This window comes from Dendrobates tinctorius, unplaced genomic scaffold (assembly GCF_039654945.1).
Source record: "Dendrobates tinctorius isolate UK_male_01 unplaced genomic scaffold, ASM3965494v1 ptg000368l, whole genome shotgun sequence".
Classification (NCBI taxonomy): domain Eukaryota; kingdom Metazoa; phylum Chordata; class Amphibia; order Anura; family Dendrobatidae; genus Dendrobates; species Dendrobates tinctorius.
The window spans coordinates 565,069-589,220 of record NW_027362034.1 but is presented as its reverse complement, the minus strand read 5'-3'; the positions used below and the strand labels follow the sequence as shown (position 1 = coordinate 589,220).

The 24,152-nt window shown below is 44.9% G+C and overlaps 2 protein-coding genes and 2 long non-coding RNA genes across 4 annotated transcripts in view; 3 read left to right on the top strand and 1 right to left on the bottom strand.

Annotated features, from left to right (window-relative positions):
• Window positions 1-24,152, top strand: part of LOC141075744 (uncharacterized) — a 559,419-nt gene that overhangs the window by 148,255 nt on the left and 387,012 nt on the right. The window lies entirely within an intron of this gene.
• On the top strand, window positions 5,076-5,629 carry LOC141075739 (uncharacterized). Its single transcript, XR_012227333.1, has 3 exons — window positions 5,076-5,246; window positions 5,329-5,450; window positions 5,534-5,629. It is a non-coding gene; the product is annotated as an uncharacterized lncRNA (long non-coding RNA).
• On the top strand, window positions 5,636-13,165 carry LOC141075731 (zinc finger protein 184-like). The gene is made up of 4 exons (XM_073562879.1): window positions 5,636-5,646; window positions 5,766-5,772; window positions 5,830-5,920; window positions 12,353-13,165. The coding sequence occupies exons 1-4, from the start codon at window positions 5,636-5,638 to the stop codon at window positions 12,907-12,909; spliced, it is 666 nt and encodes a 221-aa protein (XP_073418980.1). The 3' UTR covers window positions 12,910-13,165.
• LOC141075747 (uncharacterized) lies at window positions 17,661-19,048 on the bottom strand. Its single transcript, XR_012227337.1, has 2 exons — window positions 18,910-19,048; window positions 17,661-18,444 (listed from the first exon to the last, which is right to left on the bottom strand). It is a non-coding gene; the product is annotated as an uncharacterized lncRNA (long non-coding RNA).

Genomic DNA, 24,152 nt, shown 5'->3' with positions numbered 1-24,152 from the left:
AAGCCTCAAACTTCTGTGTGTGACTCAGAGCTGAGATCTAACGTGATAGAAGATTCCAGTGCGGGGAAGACGGGAAACCTCCATATAGACGGCCGGTGGGGATGGAGGCAGTGACCAACTCTGGCCAAATCTGTCTCTAGAGCCGCAGTAGAAGATGAAGATGTCGTCCTCATCATGAAGGAGTTATTTCTCATGTCGTGTGTAATGAATATCTCCTGCAGTATTGCTAATGCCGATTCCAGTGTCGGTAATGAGACGAGAATTAGCGTTATGGAAGATGAGTCTATGAGGAACGTGTTCAGCTGCCGACTCCGAGGAGGAAACTGCTTGTTGTCTGTGGCCTAAATATATAGGTTTTATTAGTAGATGTCGCAACGCAGTGTGGGGTACAGCACGCAAGCATCCCATAAGCAAAGCATCACAGAAGATAAGCATCCAGCAAAACGGCAGTTATACATGGCATGGAATTAACATTCATCTTCTCTCTTCACACAGGTAATCAACTGAGCCACCCTGCATGTATTTACTCCATTCACTGCCAGCAAGCAGCCTGAATGATACAACTTCCCACCTCTGCTGCCTCTATTTCTCTGCTGTAATATATCCAAATGGTAATCAACTGAGCCACCCTGCATGTATTTACTCCATTCACTGCCAGCAAGCAGCCTGAATGATACAACTTCCCACCTCTGCTGCCTCTATTTCTCTGCTGTAATATATCCAAATGGTAATCAACTGAGCCACCCTGCATGTATTTACTCCATTCACTGCCAGCAAGCAGCCTGAATGATACAACTTCCCACCTCTGCTGCCTCTATTTCTCTGCTGTAATATATCCAAATGGTACAACTCCATACTTCTGCTGCTTGACCATTTTGCTACATATTTAAATGTGCTTGCTAAAGCTTTGGTATAATTCATTTGTTGCACTGTATGTAATACTTTCTGCTTTAGATCTGTGACTGGGGCCTTTCTAGATCTTATCAGGTGGAAGGTGCTATAGCATTTTGCCACATCTTGGTCTAGTGCCTTTGATCATCTAACCATCCCCTGGTGTGCTGGCCCCAGCTGCCAAATTATACCCAACCATCTCCCACAATCCCTCTCTCCTGACCCTGTAGTGTGGCCTATATATGTAGTAGTTGCTAAGGGGAAGCACGCAGTGTGGGGTACAGCACGCAAGCATCCCATAAGCAAAGCATCACAGAAGATAAGCATCCAGCAAAACAGCAGTTATACATGGCAGTTAGTCAGGGCAGGAGTCAGGTAACCCACACCTTGCCTTCCCCTTTAACCATGTGCTTTATTTTTATCCTCCTGTGTTCCCTTGCCATCCACATTCATCACCCTATCCCCCCTCCATCACGACTCATACACATCAGCCCCTCTATACTTCCCTCTCCCATGTACAGCTCCCACACACTCCTCACCTTCCTGAGAAACCTCAGCCCATCTTGCCCAAACACATCGCAGAAAAAAACTACTTACAATTCCAACAACTATTGGCTCTTTATCTTCCTTCTCCTACTGATTTCAGGGGACATCTCCCCCAACCCTGGTCCACCATCCCCCAACCTCGACCCCTACCCTACCTCATATCGAAACCACAATAATCTGATTAACATTACTTGCACTCCCTCATCTCAATCTTTTAATTGTGCCCTCTGGAATCCACGGCCTGCTTGTAACAAGCTTCCTTTCCTACACAACTACTTTCTGAACAACTCTCTTAATCTGTTGGCCCTCATTGAAACCTGGATTCAGGATTCTGACACTGTCTCTCCTGCTGCCATTTCCTACGGTGGCTTACAATTCTCTCACTCCCCGAGACCCACAAACAGACCTGGTGGTGGAGTTGGCATACTCCTGTCCCCACAATGCACTTTCCAGGTCATCCCCCCAGTCCCATCACTCTTATTCCCTTCTTTTGAGGTCCACACCATCAGGCTCTTCCATCCCCTCTCCCTCAGGGTAGCGGTCATATACCGGCCCCCAGGCTCACCCACCCTCTTCCTTGACCACTTTTCAGCCTGGCTGCCACACTTCATGTCCTCAGAACTACCAACCCTCATCCTGGGAGACTTCAACATCCCCATTAACAGCCCTAATTCCACATCTGCATCCCAGCTTCTATCACTAACAACCTCTCTAGGCCTCTCACAGCTTTCAACCTCTGAGACACATAAGGACGGTAACACCCTTGATCTGGTCTTCTGCCGGCTCTGTTCAATCTCCCACCTAAACAACTCACCGCTTCCACTCTCTGACCACAACATTCTCTCCTTCACGCTCACAAATCCTCGCCCACCCCAGCTCATTCCTACCTACCACACAGTCAGAAATCTACAAGCTATTAACCCTCAGACACTTTCAGATTCCCTACACTCATCTCTGTCCCCAATCTCCTCTCTTTCCTGTCCTAATCTGGCTGTTCATCACTACAATGACACGCTTAGAAGCACCCTTGACCAAGTAGCTCCCCTCACCCTCAGAACCTCCAAACACAGAGTAAAAGAGCCCTGGCTCACATCGCAAACTCAACTTCTCCAGCGATGCTCCAGGAGTGCTGAACGCCTATGGAGAAAAACCCGCACACCAGAAGACTTCATCCACTTCAAATTTATGTTAAGAACCTATAACGCTGCCCTTCACCTTGCCAAACAGACCTACTTCACCACCCTGATCTCCTCACTAGCCAACAACCCCAAGAAACTTTTTGACACTTTTCACTCCCTCCTCAGGCCAAAAGCACAAGCCCCTATCACAGACATTTGTGCTGATGACCTGGCCTCCCACTTTACAGAAAAAATAGATAATATCCGTCAAGAAATCTGCTCCCAACCACCAGGTGCTGTGACTCCCATCCCTTCCTACATCTCCCCTGGCTCACTCTCCACATTTGATCCCATAACAGAAGAAGAAGTCTCCAGACTCCTCTCTTCTTCTCGTCCGACTACATGCACTACCGACCCCATTCCCTCACATCTCCTCCAGTCTCTCACCCATCCTGCACAAACAACTACAGACCAGTCTCCAATCTCCCCTTCATCTCTAAACTTTTGGAGCGCCTAGTTTATTCCTGCCTTACCCGTTACCTCTCCATTCACTCCCTTCTAGACCCTTCACAGTCCGGCTTCCGCCCCCTATATTCGACTGAAACTGCACTCATCAAAGTGACCAATGACCTTCTGACAGCAAAACGTAACGGTGACCACTCTCTGCTCATTCTTCTTGACCTATCTGCAGCTTTCGATACTGTTGACCACCATCTCCTACTCTCTAGGCTCCAGTCACTAGGCATTAAGGACACTGCACTCTCCTGGTTCTCTTCCTATCTCTCTGACCGCCCCTTCAGTGTTTTGTTCTCTGGCTCCACGTCATCTCCTCTTCCTCTTGCTGTCGGGGTACCTCAGGGCTCAGTCCTTGGCCCCCTTCTTTTCTCTCTCTACACGGCCCCAATTGGACAGACCATCAGCAGATTTGGCTTTCAGTACCATCTTTATGCTGATGACACACAACTATACACGTCCTCCCCCGACCTTACCCCCGCTGTACTACAGAACGCCAGTGACTGTCCGCAGTCTCCAATATCATGTCCGCTCTCTATCTGAAACTCAACCTCTCCAAAACTGAACTTCTTCTGCTCCCGCCGTCTACTAACCTCCCTAAATCTGACATTTCCTTCTCCGTGGGTGGTACCACAATAACACCCCGGCAGCAGGTGCGCTGTCTGGGTGTTATGTTTGACACCAATCTCTCCTTTACATCCCATATACAATCCCTTGCCCGCTCTTGCCGCTTACACCTAAAGAACATCTCTAGAATCCGCCCTTTTCTCACTATGGAAACAACAAAAACCCTCACTGTTGCATTGATCCACTCTCGCCTGGATTACTGCAACGCTCTATTAATTGGCCTCCCCGTCACTCGATTATCCCCTCTCCAGTCCATACTCAATGCAGCAGCCAGGATCGTCCATCTGGGTAATCGGTACTCGGACGCGTCCGCTCTTCGCCAGTCCTTACATTGGCTGCCCATTCATTATAGGATCCATTTCAAAGTACTTGTTCTCACCCACAAAGCTCTCCACAGTGCGGCACCCCCTTACATCTCTTCTCTCATTTCTGTCTATCGGCCTAGCCGATCGCTGCGCTCTGCAAACGACTTTCGACTAACCTCTGCACTAATCCGTACCTCCCACTCCCGACTCCAAGACTTCTCCCGTGCTGCTCCTATCCTCTGGAATGCTCTACCCCAAGAAATCAGGACTATCCACAATTTGCATAGTTTTAGGCGCTCCCTCAAAACACACCTGTTCAGAGCGGCCTATCACATTCACTAATCAAAGTCATTCTATGTGTAAGTGTGCGTGTGTAGCCCATTCACTATCTCCATCCATCCTTCACTCCCGCAAGATGGCTGGACCTTCATTGTAAATACACCATTGTAAATACACACCTGTACTCTGTATCTCCCTCACCTCATTGTAGATTGTACGCTCTCACGAGCAGGGTCGTCTTATTTCGTCTTATTTTGCTTTAATTATTGTATTGTTAGCGTTGTTACTTATGGCTTGTGTTTTGAAACTGTTAAACTGTAAAGCGCTGCGGAATATGTTGGCGCTATATAAATAAAGATTATAAATAAATAAATAAATAATGGATGTCAGGGGAGAAAACTAAACCCTGTAAGATAATAAATCTCCTCATATGTTTCCCTTATTATCTCCAGTAATTGTATTATTACACAGGATTCTTATGATGTTACATCGGATCATCTTCTTCTCATTCAGGTCTCTACAATATCGGATCCTCTCAGTGAAGATCTTCTACAGAAGAGAATTTTCCTGATTTACCCATCAAGGATGGATATGGACAGAGACAAGATGGCGGAGAGGATGTTACACCTCACCCTAGAGATCCTCTTCCGTCTCACTGGAGAGGTGAGAGATTCTGATGACGTCACATTACATCATTCTTATCTATGGGAATAACAGATGGACAGAACTGGAGAGGTGAGGACTCTGGAAATGTCTGGAGTGAGATTTATTAATGTGTCTCCATAACCAGGATTACACAGTGGTGAAGACCTCTAGTGATCGCTGTCAGGACCCTGTGTCTGAGGGATGGGGAAGACCCCTGAGCCCAATCACAGGGCCTCCACCTCACCCCCTGATCCATGAGGACATCAATGACCAGAAGATCCTAGAACTCATCTACAAGATGATTGAGCTGCTGACTGGAGAGGTGACACTGCTGGGAATGCTGGGACATTATACAGTAACACTATGAAGGGATCAGGGGATGACGGTATCATTGTATGTGTCAGGTTCCTATAAGGTGTCAGGATGTCGCTGTCTATTTCTCCATGGAGGAGTGGGAGTATTTAGAAGGACACAGATCTGTACAAGAACGTCATAATGGAGGTTCCCCAGCCCCTCACATCACCAGGTAATAGACAGGACTAAATACACACGGCCTATAATTATCTGTATGTAGAGAATTAATTCAGTCCCTGTATGTGTTTCCTCCAGATCTATCTAGTAAGAGGACAACACCAGAGAGATGTCCCCGTCCTCTTCTTCCACAGGACTGTAACCAAGAAGATCCCAGTGCTCCTCAGGATCATCAGGTAGATGGAGAGAAGGTGTCAGGAGATCTCCCCTGTGATGTGTAGACGGCTGTGAAGGTCTTGTGCTCAGTCTTGTTTTATCCACCAGTATTATATGTTTTATATCTGTGTAATGAGAACGGTGGAGATGGCAGGATTAGAGCTGATCATAGATGGGACTTCTCCATCTGTCGGTGACTTTTACAATATTTGTTTCAGGGTGAAGATCTGACCCATATTAATACTACAGAGACATATGTGAGGGGTGATGAGTGGTGTAAAGAGGAGATTCCCACATATGACTACCCAGGTGAGTAGTAACCATTAAGTGCAGAGAAGTCACAGATTCCTCTCAGTCACCGGCTGTGGCTGCTTTATCGGTGGTGTAGTCCGGCCGTATTACCATGATCACCATTTTGCCTCTAGATCACAACATTCTCCTCCACCCAAAACTGTTCAAATGACTTTGATACAGGGAAGATATATATCTTTGTACCTTGTTAGCCAGTATATAAAAGAATATTTAGAATTGAGAGTCCTCAGTGGTTGATACCTTTTAATGGCTAACTGAAAAGGTGGTAGTACAGTGCAAGCTTTCGAGATTACTCAGGTCTCCTCATCAGGCTAGACTAATACAACATCTGAAAAATCACATATTTATACACAAAACAGCACAAAAATAACAATAGATAAGACAAGTGACATTTAGCAGAATTGTCATTATGGGAGAGGGATAAACATAAATATTGGAACAGTTTATAGATTAGGAGTGTGAAGGTTTTATTGCCCTCTGATTGGGGTCTAGTTCTGTGTTGTGTGATGACCCCAGAAGTTCTGAAGAGCAAATTCCTTAATTGATGTAAAAGACATAAATTTAAGCGACACATTCATTCCTGCACTGAGTGTGTCAAAAGTTGTCATAAATTTATACTCCCAGACCCGCCTGTCTCTCTGAGAGTTGAAGTTACTATTTAATACAAGTAATTTAATGTCCATCATGCTATGACCGGGGATACAAAAATGTTTTGCCACAGGTAGATCCCTTCTTTTTTCTCTTATTGTGTGGTGATGAGAATTCATCCTTGTTCATAGAATCATAGAATCGTAGAGTTGGAAGGGACCTCCTGGGCCATCTGGTCCAACCCCCTGCTCAAAGCAGGATTCGCTAAATCATCCCAGTCAGATGTCTGTCCAGCCTCTGTTTGAAGACTTCCATTGAAGGAGAACTCACCACTTCTCGTGGCAGCCTGTTCCACTCATTGATCACTCTAACTGTCAAAAGTTAGTAACTGTTCTCAGTGTTTGCCCGGTCTCTCCCACATACAGACCCCCATTGTGATGCAGCTGAGAGTACCTGGGATCTTGTAGTCCTGATGTGAGTTGGGGATCTTTATCTTGTCCGTGGTCATATAAATGGACAGGTTTTACATTTTTTTCTGGTTGCAAGGAAAGGTTCCTGCAGCTGTTGGGGAGGACAGGGAGCTTCTGACAATGACGCTTCTTAAATTTGGGGGCTGCCTAAAACACAGCAGTGGGGGGTCTGGAAAAATGAAGGTAAAGTAAAGGTTGTAATTTCCGTGCCGCTCCCCTTAGCTCCTCCAGATTTGGGTTGTAGGTGACCACTAGAGGCTCCCGGTTATTCTCTTCTTTAGCTTTGTAATGTAGCAGGTGATTCCTTGACATTCTGGTGGCTCTTGTAATTTGGTTTTCTATTGTTCTTGGATGGTAGCCCTGACTCAAAAAGGTCTTTCTGAGGCGACCGAGGTGTTTGTCTCTATCCATGGGGTTGGAACATGCGTTATATATTATATATTGTTAACGTATGATATTCCGATCACGCTCAGTAATGCAATACAATGAGTGCGTGGAAAACACCAAACCACTCCGATGACATAATGGAGAAGAGTTTGATCTCCATCTTTTCCTCAGTGTTCTCTGATTTTCTCATCCTAGACAATCGGACCACACTGTGCTGACACTCGGGTCAGATCCTGATCCAAGTGTCAGCTGTACAGTATAATTGGCCGATTCTCTCAGATCAGAGGATATATATGGCCGTCTGCATTGGCCCTTGGAAATACATGTAGCCGCACGCTCCGGTCCGAGTGTCGGGGGCAGTGCCGGGTGTTGTTTCTCGCATCACACACCCTAGTGTGACCCCGGCCTTAGAATGATTCTTGTACTCAGCGTTTGCCGGATGCTGTAGCCTAGTGTTTGTAACTAGAATATGCTAATTATGCAAATTGTCTCCAGAGAGGAAGAGAACTAGAACTCTAGTGCCACCTATTGGAGGTAGCAATCCTAGAAGTCAAGGTCGACCCTTTAACGAGCCTTGTTACATGACTTAGGATAAAAGCCAAGCCAGAATCTCAATTTGCAGACACTGTGTTTCGGGGTACTGCCTCTCATCAGTGCAAAGTGTGAGATCTGGTTTGTCTGTGTGAGAGGCGTCTGACCGATATCCTAGAAGTATCATTTCTCCTTGTGGAGAACTAGGGTATGTGCACACAGTTTTATTTCAGGGGCAGAGCTGCTTCAGGAAAGTGTCTCCGGTCTTTTACCTGAAGGCGCCATGTCTTTTGTGCCACCGGCGTCTTTTCTCGATAGTTTCTATTATAGTTGCAGGTGACAGAATGTGCTACTTGTATTAATGGCCTCAGTTTCCAAGCACTGAAGCAGATAAAAGACGTAACAGACGGAGCGGGTACAGCAATGTGGTTTTCCATTGCCGTGCACTAAGTTCATGTTTAGCGGCAGGTTTGTGGCGCTTTTTCAATCCGCCTGACAAAGATGTGTGCACATCCCCTTACCTTGGTTCTGCAGCCACAAAATACAGGCATCCCAGCATGAAAACCATCTGTCCAGTCTCTGCTGCTTCTATAAGGAAGGCAAGGCAGCGATAACCTGGTTAATGAGTCACTACACATGGGCCGGTGATGGGTGCGGCCCCCAGACTCGAACTTTAGTGATTTTCACGTTTGAAAAAACTAAATGAATGAAAATCTTCTCCTATACATCACAGTGTTAATCCGCGCAGAGTGTGCACTGGGGCGATCTATGTGGGGTCTGTGATCGGCGCAGGTTCAGAGACTTCTGGAGAGGATTGTGTCTGTGACATCGATAAAAAATGAAAATGTCTCTGATTTTTATTGGGGAGACACAGTCTCAAAGAACATGAGCCTGTGAGCAGCACCATAGACTATAATGGAGGAGAACTAATGAAAACCACAGAGAGAACATGGACGTGAGAAACGGCCGTCTGACTGAGACTTTCCTGTCATTCCTGTGCTCCAGCATGTCCACGACCACCGACCAGCCATATACACGTCAGTCATTGTCCTCTACGGCCTGTTCACACAGGAGGACGCACTTCTCTGTGCACACAGCGACTGGTAATATGTTCTGTGCACGTAGACTGTCCTGTTCTCAGGAGCGCATGTCCTGTTTACCCCGAGCAATGTGCCACCAAGAACCTGGATTTTTAAGCCGTGACTAATAATCATTTTTCCTTCCATCAGGTGATTACTGAGCTATTGAAATGAGCCGATAATCAGGAAGCCGCGCTCTTACAATCCCACATTTCATGATTATTGGCCCATCTAAAGTGGCCATAATTCAGTGGCTGTCAGCTCTGCAGATCACAACACTAAACGTTGAGATTGTAGGCCGCTGACCTGTATTAGACTATCTAGAGAGCAAGATTACAGAGGGAACAAGACGTGGGCCTGTGGTCTTACAAATGCCAGGGCTGAATTTCACTCCCAGTCCGGCCCTGGTTACATGGAAAATAAAGACACAGCCAGAATAAAGTCTTTTATTAGAAATAAAACTAAACAGTTTTCCTTTTTATTTAAAAATAACAAACACCGTTATACTCACCTAACGCCTATTTCCACCGAAGAGCTCGTTCTCCTGTAGTAATAATAAAATAAAACAACAATATACCATACCTGTCTGTCGCTCTGTTCCACGCCGTAATCCATGTCTGGCGGTAATTAGTTTTCAACCTGGACGGTGCCAAGATGTGACCGTGCAGGCTGAGAACCACTGGTGAAAGAGCTGCTGCAAGCACAACATTGACCATTGACCAGCAGTGACATCATCGAGTTTTCCAGCCAGGTTGAACTGCAGTGACCTCAGGACCGTGGGAAAAAGTCAGTGATGAGGTCACCACAGTTCAAGCTAAGTGACTTCACAGCAGATCACCGTGAGAATTCTCTGTGTTATTTTTTAGTAAAAAACAAAATCTGTGTTTTGTTTTATTTCTAATAAAAGACTTTATTCTGGCTGTGTCTTTATTTACCATATAACTCTAGGATTAGTAATGGAGAGGTGTCTTATAGATGTCTCTCTATTACTAAGCCGTGGGCTTGATGTCACCTGACAATACAAGGTTGACATCAACCCCACAAATATGAACCCCACTTGCCACCACTACAGGGCAAGTGGGAAGAGCCGGGAAAAGGGCAAGAATTGGCGCATCTAATAGATGTGCTTTTTCTGGGCAGCTGCGGGCTGCTATTTTTAGGCTGGGAGGTCAATATCCATGGCCCCTTACAAGTCTGAAAACTCAAGCCCCCAGTTTTCAGCTTTAGCAAGGCTGGTTGTCAAAAATGTTGGGCACACACGTCGTTGTTTTAAACTATTTATTTAAATAATTAATAAAACAGTGTGGGGAAACCTCTTTTCTTGATAACCAGCCTTGCTGAAGCTGACAGTTGAGGGTTTCAGCCCCCCAGTTGTGAGTTTTGCCAGACTGGTTATTGAAAATACAGCGGGACCCACGCCGTTTTTTTCATTTATTTTTTTAGTTATAGCACAAGTTGCGGGTGAGGAATACTCCCATCATCCGCTCCTGCTGTCACTGTTCTTAGCAGCAGGTGTAGGATGATGAGAGTAATACTCCCAAAAGCCCCCACCTGCTGTCATCATTCTGACCTTAATATAACTCTCATCATTCTCCCCGCCGACAGAGCAGGGGAGAATGATGAGAGCGTCTTCAGCACACGCCACCGGGGAACAGCACTTACTGTAGTGCTTATTCCTTGCCGGCCGTCCATGTGGTACTGATGCTGCACACTGTTGTCACACATGTGACAAGGTGAATCCGGCCTTATACACAGTTCTCTTTAAATGCCTAACATTTCTTGAAACTCATCTGACAGAAAATATTGGAGCTTACGATAGTATAGATTGTGAAGTCTCCGAGATCCATACGCGAATTACCCCAGAGAGGTTTCACCACTAGTTACTCATTTATTACTGATGGAGACTGTGGAGTTTGATCATTTCAGTAGTTCTTAATCAGGCCCCATTATTAATATCTGACGTGTGTCACTTTATGTGGTGATAAATTATTCACAAAGGATAATAGAAAACAAATGGATCTTACAAATTATTTTCGAGCTTCGCACTATACCCTACATACGGTTGTACGCTACTGTCTGGGCACATGGCAGTGTTCAGAAGGGAAGGAGCGCCATTTAGCTATTTGAATGCAGATCTAGCTGGAATAGTTTGCAGACACAATGTATTGGGAGCACTGTTCATGGTCACCTGGCAGCTCAAAAGATGTCCACCATGAACATGCTTGGCTCTATCTTCTCTGCTTCCCATATCCCAAGGATTGCCTTGCTCATCGCCCTTTAACACCATTACATGGATCTGGACTTACACAGGGACCCCTAGGCTTGGCCCATGGTGTTACCTGCTATTCTGTGGTGTTAGATGGCAAGAAGAATAGTCAGGTAGCTGGGTCAGAACCAGAAGGACAGAATCAGAAGACACAAGAGTAGTCAGTAAACGGGCCACGGTCACAGCAGGAAACAGATACACAAGCCGCAAGCTGAGCACAGAGGACTGAACCAGAGGAGAACAGCGCTGTATCTGGCAGATTCCGGCCATGTGCTTTGCGCTTTAGTAGGGTGTGGTACGTTCCAATTGGCTGAAGTAGGGAGCAGATTACTCCAGCTGGACAGCAGGAACAGATCCCAGATGAGATTGGACACACCATATGCAGAAGCCCTAATATAACTAAATGACAGAAAACCAGAATAGTCAAAATCCCCATAAAGTGATTCCATTTTATAAATTAATTCACTGAGGGTTATAATCCTTAGGAGGAGTTAATATTTTGACTCCAAAGCCTCTTTCTGGAAATTAACACGCAGTGGATGTTGGAGAGTGAAAATTACACATTTGCCATTTTCTTACCCAGCACATAGTGCCCAGATTGTGCTCCAGGAGACACCGCAAATTAAGTGGGTTCTTCTCACTATAATATTGCTAAATACAGGGATCCTAAATGTTGTTTGCGCACACTGCAAGACTCAGAAGTGAGAGCGGATTTTGCTGGATTGGTTTATAGAAACCTTGTTGCTTTTCAGCAGCCTTTGAGCCACTAATAGTGTGGGAACCTCTGTTTTTCCGTTGACAGGTGATGGACCTGAGTGGGGACTTGTTTTTGTGAGATGAGAATTGGTATTATTTTCGCCTACATAACATTGATTGGTTTCTTTTTATTCGATATTTGGGAGGCAGAATGAACCAACAGTTGAACACCACACACTACTGGCTCATCCAGCAAGGTTTTCTATTAGACTGTGAACTGTCATTGTCTTGGTAAATAATTAAAGTTTTTTACATAAACTGTCCATAAAAATGGCAAGCTAAGTAGAAATGTTCAAAAATATAAAACTCAAGGATATTTTATTAAAAAATAATTGTTTTTTTATCTTATCAGATGACTGTACCAGGAGATCAGAGGGACAGCAGACATCTTCAATTTTTAAATCTGATGATCTTGAGATCCTACAAGATACAACTGAAGTGATTGCTATTACTCCAGATACATCATCATCCATTTACAGCAAAGATCCAAAGATACAGGAAAATCAAATTCGCCAAAAAGGCAATAAAAAACAAACTGCTCCTAAAGCAAAGAAGCCTTTTTCCTGTTCAGAATGTGGGAAATGTTTTAACAATAAATCAGATTGTGTTAAGCACCAGAGAATCCACACAGGGGAGAAGCCTTTTTCATGTTTAGAATGTGGGAAATGTTTTGCACAGAAATCAAATTTTGTTACCCACCAGAGAACTCACACAGGGGAGAAGCCATTTTTCTGTTCAGAATGTGGGAAATATTTTGCACAGAAATCAAATTTTGTTACCCACCAGAGAACTCACACCGGGGAGAAGCCTTTTTCCTGTTCAGAATGTGGGAAATGTTTTAAACAGAAAGTGCTTCTTGTTAGACATCAGAGCAGTCACACAGAGGAGAAGCCATTTTCATTTTCTTAATGTGGCAAATATTTTACTTGGAAATCAACTGTTAATAAACATCAGAGACGTCACATAGGGGAGAAGCCTTTTTTATGTTCATGTTTGAATAATTTTAACAAAAATTGAATCTTCTTAAATGGGTTGTCTCTTGTTATCCCTCATCTTTGCTGACAAAAGGATAAAACTAAACCTTATTAATTCCAAATATAAAACTATACCCATAATTCGCCCCCTGAAGGTTAGTCAGTCAGAAGGTGACTAATAGAAAAAACATGTACCCCACCGTTCAGTATATAGGTTGAGGTGACATATACACACTCGCTCTCCAAGCCTCTCATCTCTACGGGTTTCATCATCCTCACCAAAGACGACTCATCAAGACACTATTTAATATTGACCTATATTCAAACGAGACTAAATAAAAAACTAAAATCATGTATCATGTTATCCGAAACAGTCAGAAAACTAGCCACATATTGGCAGATCGCAGACCTCAAACTATATACTTCGGAAGTTTATAAGCCACTCCAGTGTCAGGAATAGATAGTATGAATTTGAATTTACCAAATGGCTGCAATGAAACAAAGAGTGAAAAATTTAAAGGGGTCTGAATACTTTCCATACCCACTGTATCAGTAAAAATAACTCCTCTTTATTAGGTAAAGTAAAAAAGAATTGCGCCATTTTCCGATACCCGTCACGTCTCCATTTTTCATGATCTCGGGTTGGATGAAGGCTTATTTTTGTGTGCCGAGCTGACGTTATTAATGAAGACCATTTTTCTGCAGATACGATCTTTGGGTCGTCCTTTATTGCATTTTAATGCAATGTTGCGGCGACCAAAAAAAGTAATTCTGGCGTTTTGACATTTTTCCTCGCTACGCCGTTTAGCGATCGGGTTAATTCTTTTTTATATTGATAGATCGGGCGATTCTGAACGCGGCTATAACAAATATGTGTATGTTTGATTTTTTTATTGTTTTATTTTGAAAGGGGCGAAAGGGGAGGGATTTGAACTTATATATTTTTTTAATATTTTTTAAAACTTTTTTTTACTTTTGGCATTGTGAAGACATACAGCATTGTATCTTAATTAACCAGATGAGTATTTTTTAGCAAACGAAGAATAATAGAATGTTATCTGTATGTTGGCTTTAAATGTAAGTGTTGATTTCTAGTTGGTCAAGAAAACAGACTTTTGTTTGTGTAAGCCGGTAATATTGACTTCTATACATCCAAAGGACAAGAGACAGGACAGCAGCCACAACATCATCACAAGAGACACGGATCTATCATTCTATAGGAAACAACCTAAGGCTATGTGCACACGTTGCGGATTATCCCGCGTTTTTTTCCGCACTAAAAACCGCATATGCTGGCAGAAACCGCAGGTGCGGTTTTGATGCGGTTTTGATGCGGTTTTGCTGTGGAAAACATGCGTTTTTAGCTGCGTTTTTGGAATCTGGAATTGTCTGCGTTTTCAACAGCATCATATCAATAAAGTTTTACAAGTAGACTTGTTTGAACAAAAAAAAAAGGATAATTTCCTGGTCCAACCCTTTTGTTTGCAATTTTGCTTTGCTAAATATAGTCAGACGCATGTACACACACATACTCACATTACACGTACTCAAAGATGTACTCACACACGTACTTAACATGTACTCACACACACACATACACACGTACTCACACATGTACTTAGAAACACGTACTTCACATGCTCTCACACACACGTACTCACATACACACGTACGCACGTACTCACACACGTACTTCACATGCACTCACACACACGTACTCACACATATGCACGTACTCACACACTTCACATGCACTCACACATGTGCTTCACATGCAGTCACACACACACACGTACGCACGTACTCACACACATACTTCACATGCACTCACACACACACGTACGCACGTACTCACACACGTACTTCACATGCACTCACACACACGTACTCACACACTTCACATGCACATATGCACGTACTCACACACATACTTCACATGGACTCAGACACACGTACTCACACACACATACACACGTACTCACACACGTACTTCACATGCACTCACACACGTACGCACGTACTCACACACGTACTTCACATGCACTCACACGTACGCACGTACTCACACATGTACTTCACATGCACTCACACACACATACACGTACGTACATACTCACAAACGTACTTCACATGCACTCACACACACACGTACGTACATACTCACAAACGTACTTCACATGCACTCACACACACGTACGCACGTACTCACTCACGTACTTCACATGCACTCACACACACGTACTCACACACACATACACACGTACTCACACACCTCACATGCACTCACACACACGTATGCACGTACTCACACACGTACTTCACATGGACTCACACACACGTACTCACACACATACACGTACTCACACACGTACTTCACATGCACTCACACACACATGCGCACGTACTCACACACGTACTTCACATGCACTCACTCACACACACGTACGCACGTACTCACAGATGTACTTCACATGCACTCACACACATACACACGTACTCACACACTTCACATGCACTCACACACACGTACGCACGTACTCACACGTACTTCACATGGACTCACACACACGTACTCACACACACATACACACGTACTCACACACGTACTTCACATGCACTCACACACACACACATGTACGCACGTACTCACACATGTACTTCACATGCACTCACACACGTACTCACACACACATATGCACGTACTCACACACTTACTTCACATGCACTCACACACGTACTTCACATGCACTCACACACACACATGTACGCACGTACTCACACATGTACTTCACATGCACTCACACACGTACTCACACACACATATGCACGTACTCACACACTTCACATGCACTCACACACGTGCTTCACATGCAGTCACACACACACGTACTTCACATGCACTCACACACACATGTACGCACGTACTCACACACGTACTTCACATGCACTCACACACACACGTACGCACGTACTCACACACGTACTTCACATGCACTCACACACACGTACTCACACACATACACACGTACTCACACACGTACTTCACATGCACTCACACACACGTACTCACACACACATATGCACATACTCACACACGTACTTCACATGCACTCACACACACACGTACGCACGTACTCACACACGTACTTCACATGCACTCACACACACACGTACGCACGTACTCACACACGTACTTCACATGCACTCACACACACGTACTCACACACACATACACATGAACTTCACATGCACTCACACACACGTACTTACACACGTACTCACACATGTACTTAGACACATCCCATAGTTTAAGGTTAATATGACGGTCTCTTTTGCTGTTGACGATCTAGGTTGTGGCACACACTCAACCAGGGAGAGCTGACACTGTGAGGAACCACCACCAATACATGGAGTGTCTCAGGGGCAATAAAAGTTGTGTGAGGCACTATGACTGCTGTAACTAGAAGGCCGGCTCAAGGAAGACACAAGTGTGTCTGACAAAAGAGTATGTGCATCATACAAGACAAGACCTAGTGTGGACACAGGGCAGCACAGTGGTTCAGTGGATAGCACTGTAGCATTGCAGCGCTGGACTCCTGGGTTCGAATCCCACCAAGGCCAACATCTGCAATGAGTTTGCATGTTCTCCACCTGTTTGCGTGGGTTTCCTCCGGCTTCTACGGTTTCCTCCCACATTCCAAAGACATACTGATAGGTAATCTAGATTGTGAGCCCCATTGGGGACAGTGATGATAATGTGTGCAAACTGTATGCTCTGTGGAATATGTTTCCGCTATCTAAAAATAAAGATTATTATTAAAGATTATTATTCTCTTCATTAAAGCTTGTATTAAGGGTAACAACTGTGTAAATACTTAATGATGAGGACAAAGTGATACACATCAAGGTGCGTGCGACTGCACGCCAACATCCAAGGCATGTTATGCTAGGTGGCACGCCTGGGTTCAGACAAGGGTTAGGTGGCATATGACTCCTGACATCTGGCAACGATCAACCGGTCCGGACATCATCTCCGGACATCAGGCCGCAGTCATCACTCTCCGGACCTATGTCAGCCAACGCCAGACTACGTGCATCTGGCAGGCAAGCCAGGGTTCAAGGGTTCATTCAAGGAGGTGCGTCAGTTCAAGACATGGTGTAAGGCAGGATTCAACACAACGTCCTGAAGAGACACATGCCAGGGGCAGGTTTCTGGGCAAAGAGTAGAACATAGGCAGTAACAGGTGGGTACGGACAACACGAAAGGTTTCAACGCAGCTCATACAGATCAGAACACAACAGACATTAAAGGTAGCAATAAGCGAAAAAAGCCTTCTGATAAAGAAGCACAAAACGCACAGTGCGAGAAACACTGTGGGTGCAAGAAAGCATGGAAAACCCGGCTGAGGCACATAGAGGAGGGCACAGCGACAACGTAGGGCTAAGGTACAGAAGACGCGTGCAAGACGTCACGGCAAAGCTTGTTCCAAAAGTTGAAAGTGAAAATGCACGTGCCTTCAAAAGCATACACAAAAAGTACACTAGGAACACAGGCAAGGTACAATAGCTAGGGAACGTAATCTGAAGAACAGAGCAGAGTCTACGACAAATAAGCATAACGCAAGGTAGAGCATAGAGACTGGAAAAGACAGATCATAGGAAGGAGCAAGAAGGACAACAAAATAATTTTGGAAACGTATAAATTTATTTATGGATAAATACCATTTGACAAACATGTCAACCTCTTTTTTTTCAATTTCAAAAAACATTGTGGACACAAATGAGTCCATTTCAGAACAACAGAACAAAAACTGATAAAACAAAAAGATAACTTTAATTTAAGTTGTAGTACTGGGGGTAATAGCCATACCCAGGCCTGCAATCTGATGTGGAGTCTCCCGCTGCCTGCAACTGCTGGGTGAAGATGTGGTGTTCACTGTCTTGGCGCACAGGGGCTGGAGGTTGCGGGCCTTGTTGTCTGGCCCTGAATAGGCCAAAAAGCCCCGTCCAAATCTGTTCATAGTTGAAGATCGGAGCAGGGTCCTCTAGAGCCGTTAGGGACATCTGGACCACACTCATGAAAATTGACTGCCTGTCCGGTGGCAATGATCGAGTTTGGCTTGCAATTTGCAGCGCAAAGAAATCATACTGGTCCTCTGAAATGGATTTTTTAATCAACTCCAGAGTATCCGTCGCTGCCTTGACAGTAGGATCTTCATTTTTTTTTTTTTTTTTTTTTTTTGTCGGCTCTCCTGCCACCGGACAGGCAGGTTGGCGTCGAACAACAGGTTCTGCCGAACCAGATGTTCCTGCAGCTGGTGTTGCAGATGTTTCATCAGATGCAGAGCATGTGGCAATGGCAGAAGGTGGTTCGACACTTGGTGAACAGATCTCCCCAGCTCCAGAGGATCCTGCTCCATCTTCTGACTCTTGTCCGGTCTGTTTAGACGGTTCAATGTTCCCTTGAGTGCTGGAAAGAAAAAATAAAATACATTAGCATGGTATGTAGCCTTGCGGCATAGAAGCTACACTTTGGACACAGCCAACATCCCACTCATCGAAAAGTGCTGCTCCATTTTTCTTGCACCGTGGTAATAAAGCCTGTTTTCAATGAAGACATGACAAATAACATGATGCTATAATTTGACGTTTAAACTTAGCTTGCGTAGCAAGAACTCCTACGCAAGCTAGCTAGACATGCTGCGGTGTACAATAAACGTGCAACATGTCGTGCTACGAAGGCCTCATCCCTACATCTTTGGACGCATAGTGTTGAAAGCATTTACGGAAATACACTTAATGTCCTGGAACATCTGTATCCTGGCAATTGAACGATGTAACATGACGCAGCGTTAATTACGCAACGCACCCAATTTTTACTGTACACATGGCTAAACACATTACAAGTTTTTTGGGGGCTTTTTCAAAAAAATACCTCCGCACATTCCTGCTTGATATAACAAACTGGAGTTCTTCAAAAAAGGGAAAGTGCCTCTTGCTTGGCGATGATCCACTTTTGGAACAGTTAACCAGAAACTTGGTAAAACGGTCCCTTACCGACCGCCAATGCTGCTTGAGATCTTTCTCTACAGAACAAACAAAAAGAAAAACTTGAGTACATTTTCGAATACATATATATTATATTAGACATCATAAAAAGTTTGCAAATTACCAATTTGAGACTGTACGGCATTCGTAAATTGATCCCAGTCGGGAAACATCTGGCGGCAAATTTTTTTGCAGAACAGGTCCCTATAATATCGGTCCTTGTAGGTCTCCTCTGCCTGGTCCCAGACAGCTGGATAGTCCCGGACCTAAAATGTATAGACAGTAATGTGTTAACATGCTGTAACCAACACAAAAGTTAATATTTTAAATTTAGGGAATATGACACCGATTTTGAGTACAATCACCTGCCTGTACCGCCATCAGAGGATTATCTACAGCATTCTGCCATGCTCTAGATATGCCGATGTTTGCATATGGATGGATCTTGATCCCCCCCCCCCCCCCGCATGTACATATGAGTCCGTCTCTGCCAAAGAAAGTCCGCATCTATAAGATGCGGAAATACTTGGGCCTAGCCACTCTCTTCCCACTACCATGTAGCGGCGGGATATGTGGTAAAGTAGGGCTTAATGTCACCTTTTCTGATAGGTGACATTAGGCACGGTTAAGAATGGATAAGCGTCAATAAGACGCAGATCCATATTAAATCATAAACTGTTCAAAAGCAAATAACCCCAACATCAATAAAAATAATTGTAAGGAAAAAAAAAGAAAAAAGAGAGGGCCAGAAAAAAAAGAAAAAACAAGCAGGACAATATTTACAGCCTTAGAAAGGGTTAATATCCATGTCCCCTTTCCCAGCCTACGAATATGAGCCCGCAGCTGTCTGCGTAGCCTCTCTGGCTCCAAAAAAAAGGGAGACCCCCCCAAAAAAAATGACGTGGGGGTCCCCCATATTTTGGGCCCAGAAAGGCTAAGCAGACAACTGCGGGCTGATATTTACAGCCTGGGAAGGGGTTAATATCCATGTCCCCTTTCCCAGCCTACGAATATGGGCCCGCAGCTGTCTGCGTAGCCTCTCTGGCTCCAAAAAAAGGGAGACCCCCCCCAAAAAAATGACGTGGGGTTCCCCCATATTTTGGGCCCAGAAAGGCTACGCAGACAGCTGCGGGCTCATATTCATAGCCAAGGAAGGGGTCATGGATATTGCCCCCCCCCGGCTACAAATATGAGCCCGCAGCCGCCCCAGAAATGGCGCATCTATAATCACCAGATTTGGGAGCCCCTCTCTTCCCACTCCCGCGGCGCGGCGTTGGGATGTGGGGTAATAAAGGGGTTAATGCCACCTTTGATTGACAGGTGTCATTAACCCCGGTTAATAATGGAGAAGCGTCAATAAGACGCCGATCCATTATTAAACCCATAGTGAAAGTTTGAGAAAAAAAACAGACACATTTTAAAATTTTTTTTAATGAAATAAAAGTTTTTTTGACCAAAAATGTATTTTGCGCGCAATCCTATGTGACGCCCTCGATCAACCTAGAGAAAAAATAAAACAACAAACCAATTCTATACCTACCGTTCCGTCGCAGTCCATAAAACGAGTGTCCCACGATGATCTGACATGGAGAACGGTCACATCAGGTGATGTGACCATTCTCCATGCCTGCAGAAACACACTGACAGGAGCTCTGCTCCTGCAGTGTGTTACTGCGCATGTGCCCAGAGTTTACCTGAGTTCAGTGACTCAAGTAACCTCCTTTACGGCACTGCTGCGTGGGAAACTTCACACGCAGCAAGAGGGCCGTAAAGCGAGGTCCCGGAGCCGCCGAACACCGGGAAACTCGGCGATACACTGCAGGAGCACCGCTCCTGCTAGTGCATCGCCCGAGGACAGAAGAGATCGCCGTGGGACAATCGATTATGGATTTCTGCGGACAGGGAGTATAGATTTTGTTTATTTTTTTCATTTTATTGTAGGGGAACGATGGCTTCGGGGAACAACATGTGCTGTATGGTGAGTATGTAATGTATGTTTTATGTTGTATGTCATGTGTTACATGTGTGTAATGTTACATGCATTGTACTTTTGTTTTTTGTTTTTTACATGCACAATTGTGCTCGGTCACTGCAGGGACTACTCCCCCATCCTATAGCCGGATGGGGGTAGCAGGCCCATACGGCGACTGAGCACAATTGTGGGGCATGGGGACTGACGCACACAGACTGACGCACACTACAGACAGACACACAAACATACATACATGCATACATACCAAATCGATCAGACGCCCCACATCGATCCCCATGCGACGGTAGCCTTCCATGATAGCGACTTCCTGCTTTTTCCCTACTCTACACTCCGCCCACACACTTCCTCCCGCCTGACATCACTTCCCTATGCAGCAGTTTTGACACCCAAATCCGCAGCAAAAACCGCACATATGCCGAATTTGCTGCGGATTGTAAAGACTCTATACAAGTCTATGGGTGCAGAACTGCTGCGGAATCGCAGAAATAATTGACATGCTGCGTTTTAACTTTAATGGTACTGTACCTTGTTGCGGAAACCGCTGCGGTTCCGCAGCGTTAAAACCGCAACGTGTGCACACAGCCTTAGTCACTCCCACTGACTCAAGGGCACACAGATTAGGTACATTGCTCTTCAGTTTCATGCACTAGATAACTGCAGACGACAACCTTGTTCTCTTCTCCCCTCCAGCCGCTGTTCCTGGCTCAGAGGAGCCAATTTCTTCTGTAGGCATGCAAAATATGATTGCCATGACCCCAGGGACTTTACCCTAACAGGGTCCTATAAAATATAAGTGCTTCTGGAGACAAGGGGGCCATACCGTGATGGTCACCCCTTCATATCAGGGGGCCATACCCGAGATGGTTACCCCCTCCACACCAGGCGGTCATACATGAGATGGTTACCCTCCACACCAGGGGGCCATACCTGAGATGATTACCCCTCAAAACCAGGGTGCCATACCTGAAATGGTTACCCTTCCAAACCCAGGGGGGTCAGCGGCCAGTTTATTAACAAATAACATAAACATTTACAATAAGTATTAAATACACAATCTTAAAAGACATGAGGGGAGGGTTCTTGGAGCCCCAAAAATTCTTGCTAAATATTTGGCAAAACACAAGAACTTAAAAATCCACGTTACCCTCAGCCGTAAACCACCAGCTCGAGGGCACCAAACATCCCGTTCTGGGAAGTCCAACCACTAAAAGCTCCCGGGTAACACCCCGTCCAGAGTTACCCGTCCAGAGCCGTAACCAAAAGCCAGATCCAGAATTTTAACTTCCAATTCCTTTTCGCTGATTCAGCGTCAACTCCAAGAACCCCACCCCAGAGGTTCATACTTAATATGGTTACACCCCTACTGACCAATTTATAAATAAATTCCAAGGACCCACTAAAAGGAAAACAAATAACTGTTTGTTTTTTTTTAATTCATGTTCTTATTAAAATATACATAAAATAAACATCAAAGCATAAATAACATTAACACACTGGGGGGAGTCCTTGAAGCTCCCAAATCTGGTGATTACCAAACATAAAAACAATTACTCCCAGCCGTTACCCCACTGGCTCGGGAGCACCATAGCCACAAGGGTTCCAATGTTCACTTGAATTTCCTGGGGATCCGACAAACTCTTGCCGAAACTCCCCTCCACCTTTCACCAGGTCCAGACCCATATTAACTTCCAAAAAGAGGAATCCGTATCCCAATGGATCCCAAGACCAATTTCTAACCAACTTCAAGGACCCCCCCAACCACCAGGCTCCAGGTAATCCACTCAGGCCTGTGCTATCCGCCATCCTAAGTAATATAAAATAAGCACTTGGTAGGTATACACTGATCCCCCTTTTTTTTTTTTTAATATAATTATTATTCACACCTTTATTAAAACAAACACACCATAAAACATCAAACATAAATAATATTAACAGACTATAGGAGTCCTTGAAGCTCCCAAAAATCTGGTGATTACCAAACATAAAGTGAACATAAAATGTACCAACAATTACTCCCAGCCGTTACCCCACTGGCTCGGGAGCACCATAACCACAAGGGTTCCAATGTTCACTTCAATTTCCTAGGGATCCGACAAACCCTTGCCAAAACTCCCCTCCACCTTTCACCAGATCCAGAACCATATTAAATTCCAAAAGGAGGAAACCATATCCCAATGGATCCCCAAGACCATATTTAACCAACTTCAAGGACCCGTCCAACCGCACAAGATGTGAGATAAGTGAGGTCCGTGTTGCCAAGCGAAAAGCCAAAAACATCACTGCTCTAGAGGAGATCTGCATGGAGGAATGGGCCAACATACCAACAACAGTGTGTGGCAACCTTGTGAAGACTTACAGAAAACGTTTGACCTCTGTCATTGCCAACAAAGGATATATCACAAAGTATTGAGATGAAATTTTGTTTCTGACCAAATACTTATTTTCCACCATAATATGCAAATAAAATGAAAAAAAAACAGACAATGTGATTTTCTGGATTTTTTTTTCTCAGTTTGTCTCCCATAGTTGAGGTCTACCTATGATGTAAATTACAGACGCCTCTCATCTTTTTAAGTGGTGGAACTTGCACTATTGCTGACTGACTAAATACTTTTTTTCCCCACTGTATGTAGGTCTAATATAAGCTGCCTGCAGCCATAGGTGTGTGAGCAGAAAACTGCAAGTTCTGTATCCCAGTCACTCTACTACATACAATTACAATAGACGAGAGACAGGGCTGAAGACTGGGCCCATGAGGTGTCCTCCAGAGCAATGTGCCGCTTCACACTAGGAGTGCCCACTCACTGCCCGCCATGTGAGGAGTTATTAGTGCCCACTCACTGCCCGCCATGTGCTGAGTTATTAGTGCCCCCTCACTGCCCGCCATGTGCGGAGTTATTAGTGCCCACTCACTGCACGCCGTGTGCGGAGTTATTAGTGCCCACTCACTGCACGCCGTGTGCTGAGTTATTAGTGCCCACTCACTGCCCGCCATGTGCTGAGTTATTAGTGCCCCCTCACTGCCCGCCATGTGCGGAGTTATTAGTGCCCCCTCACTGCCCGCCATGTGCGGAGTTATTAGTGCCCACTCACTGCCCGCCATGTGCTGAGTTATTAGTGCCCACTCACTGCACGCC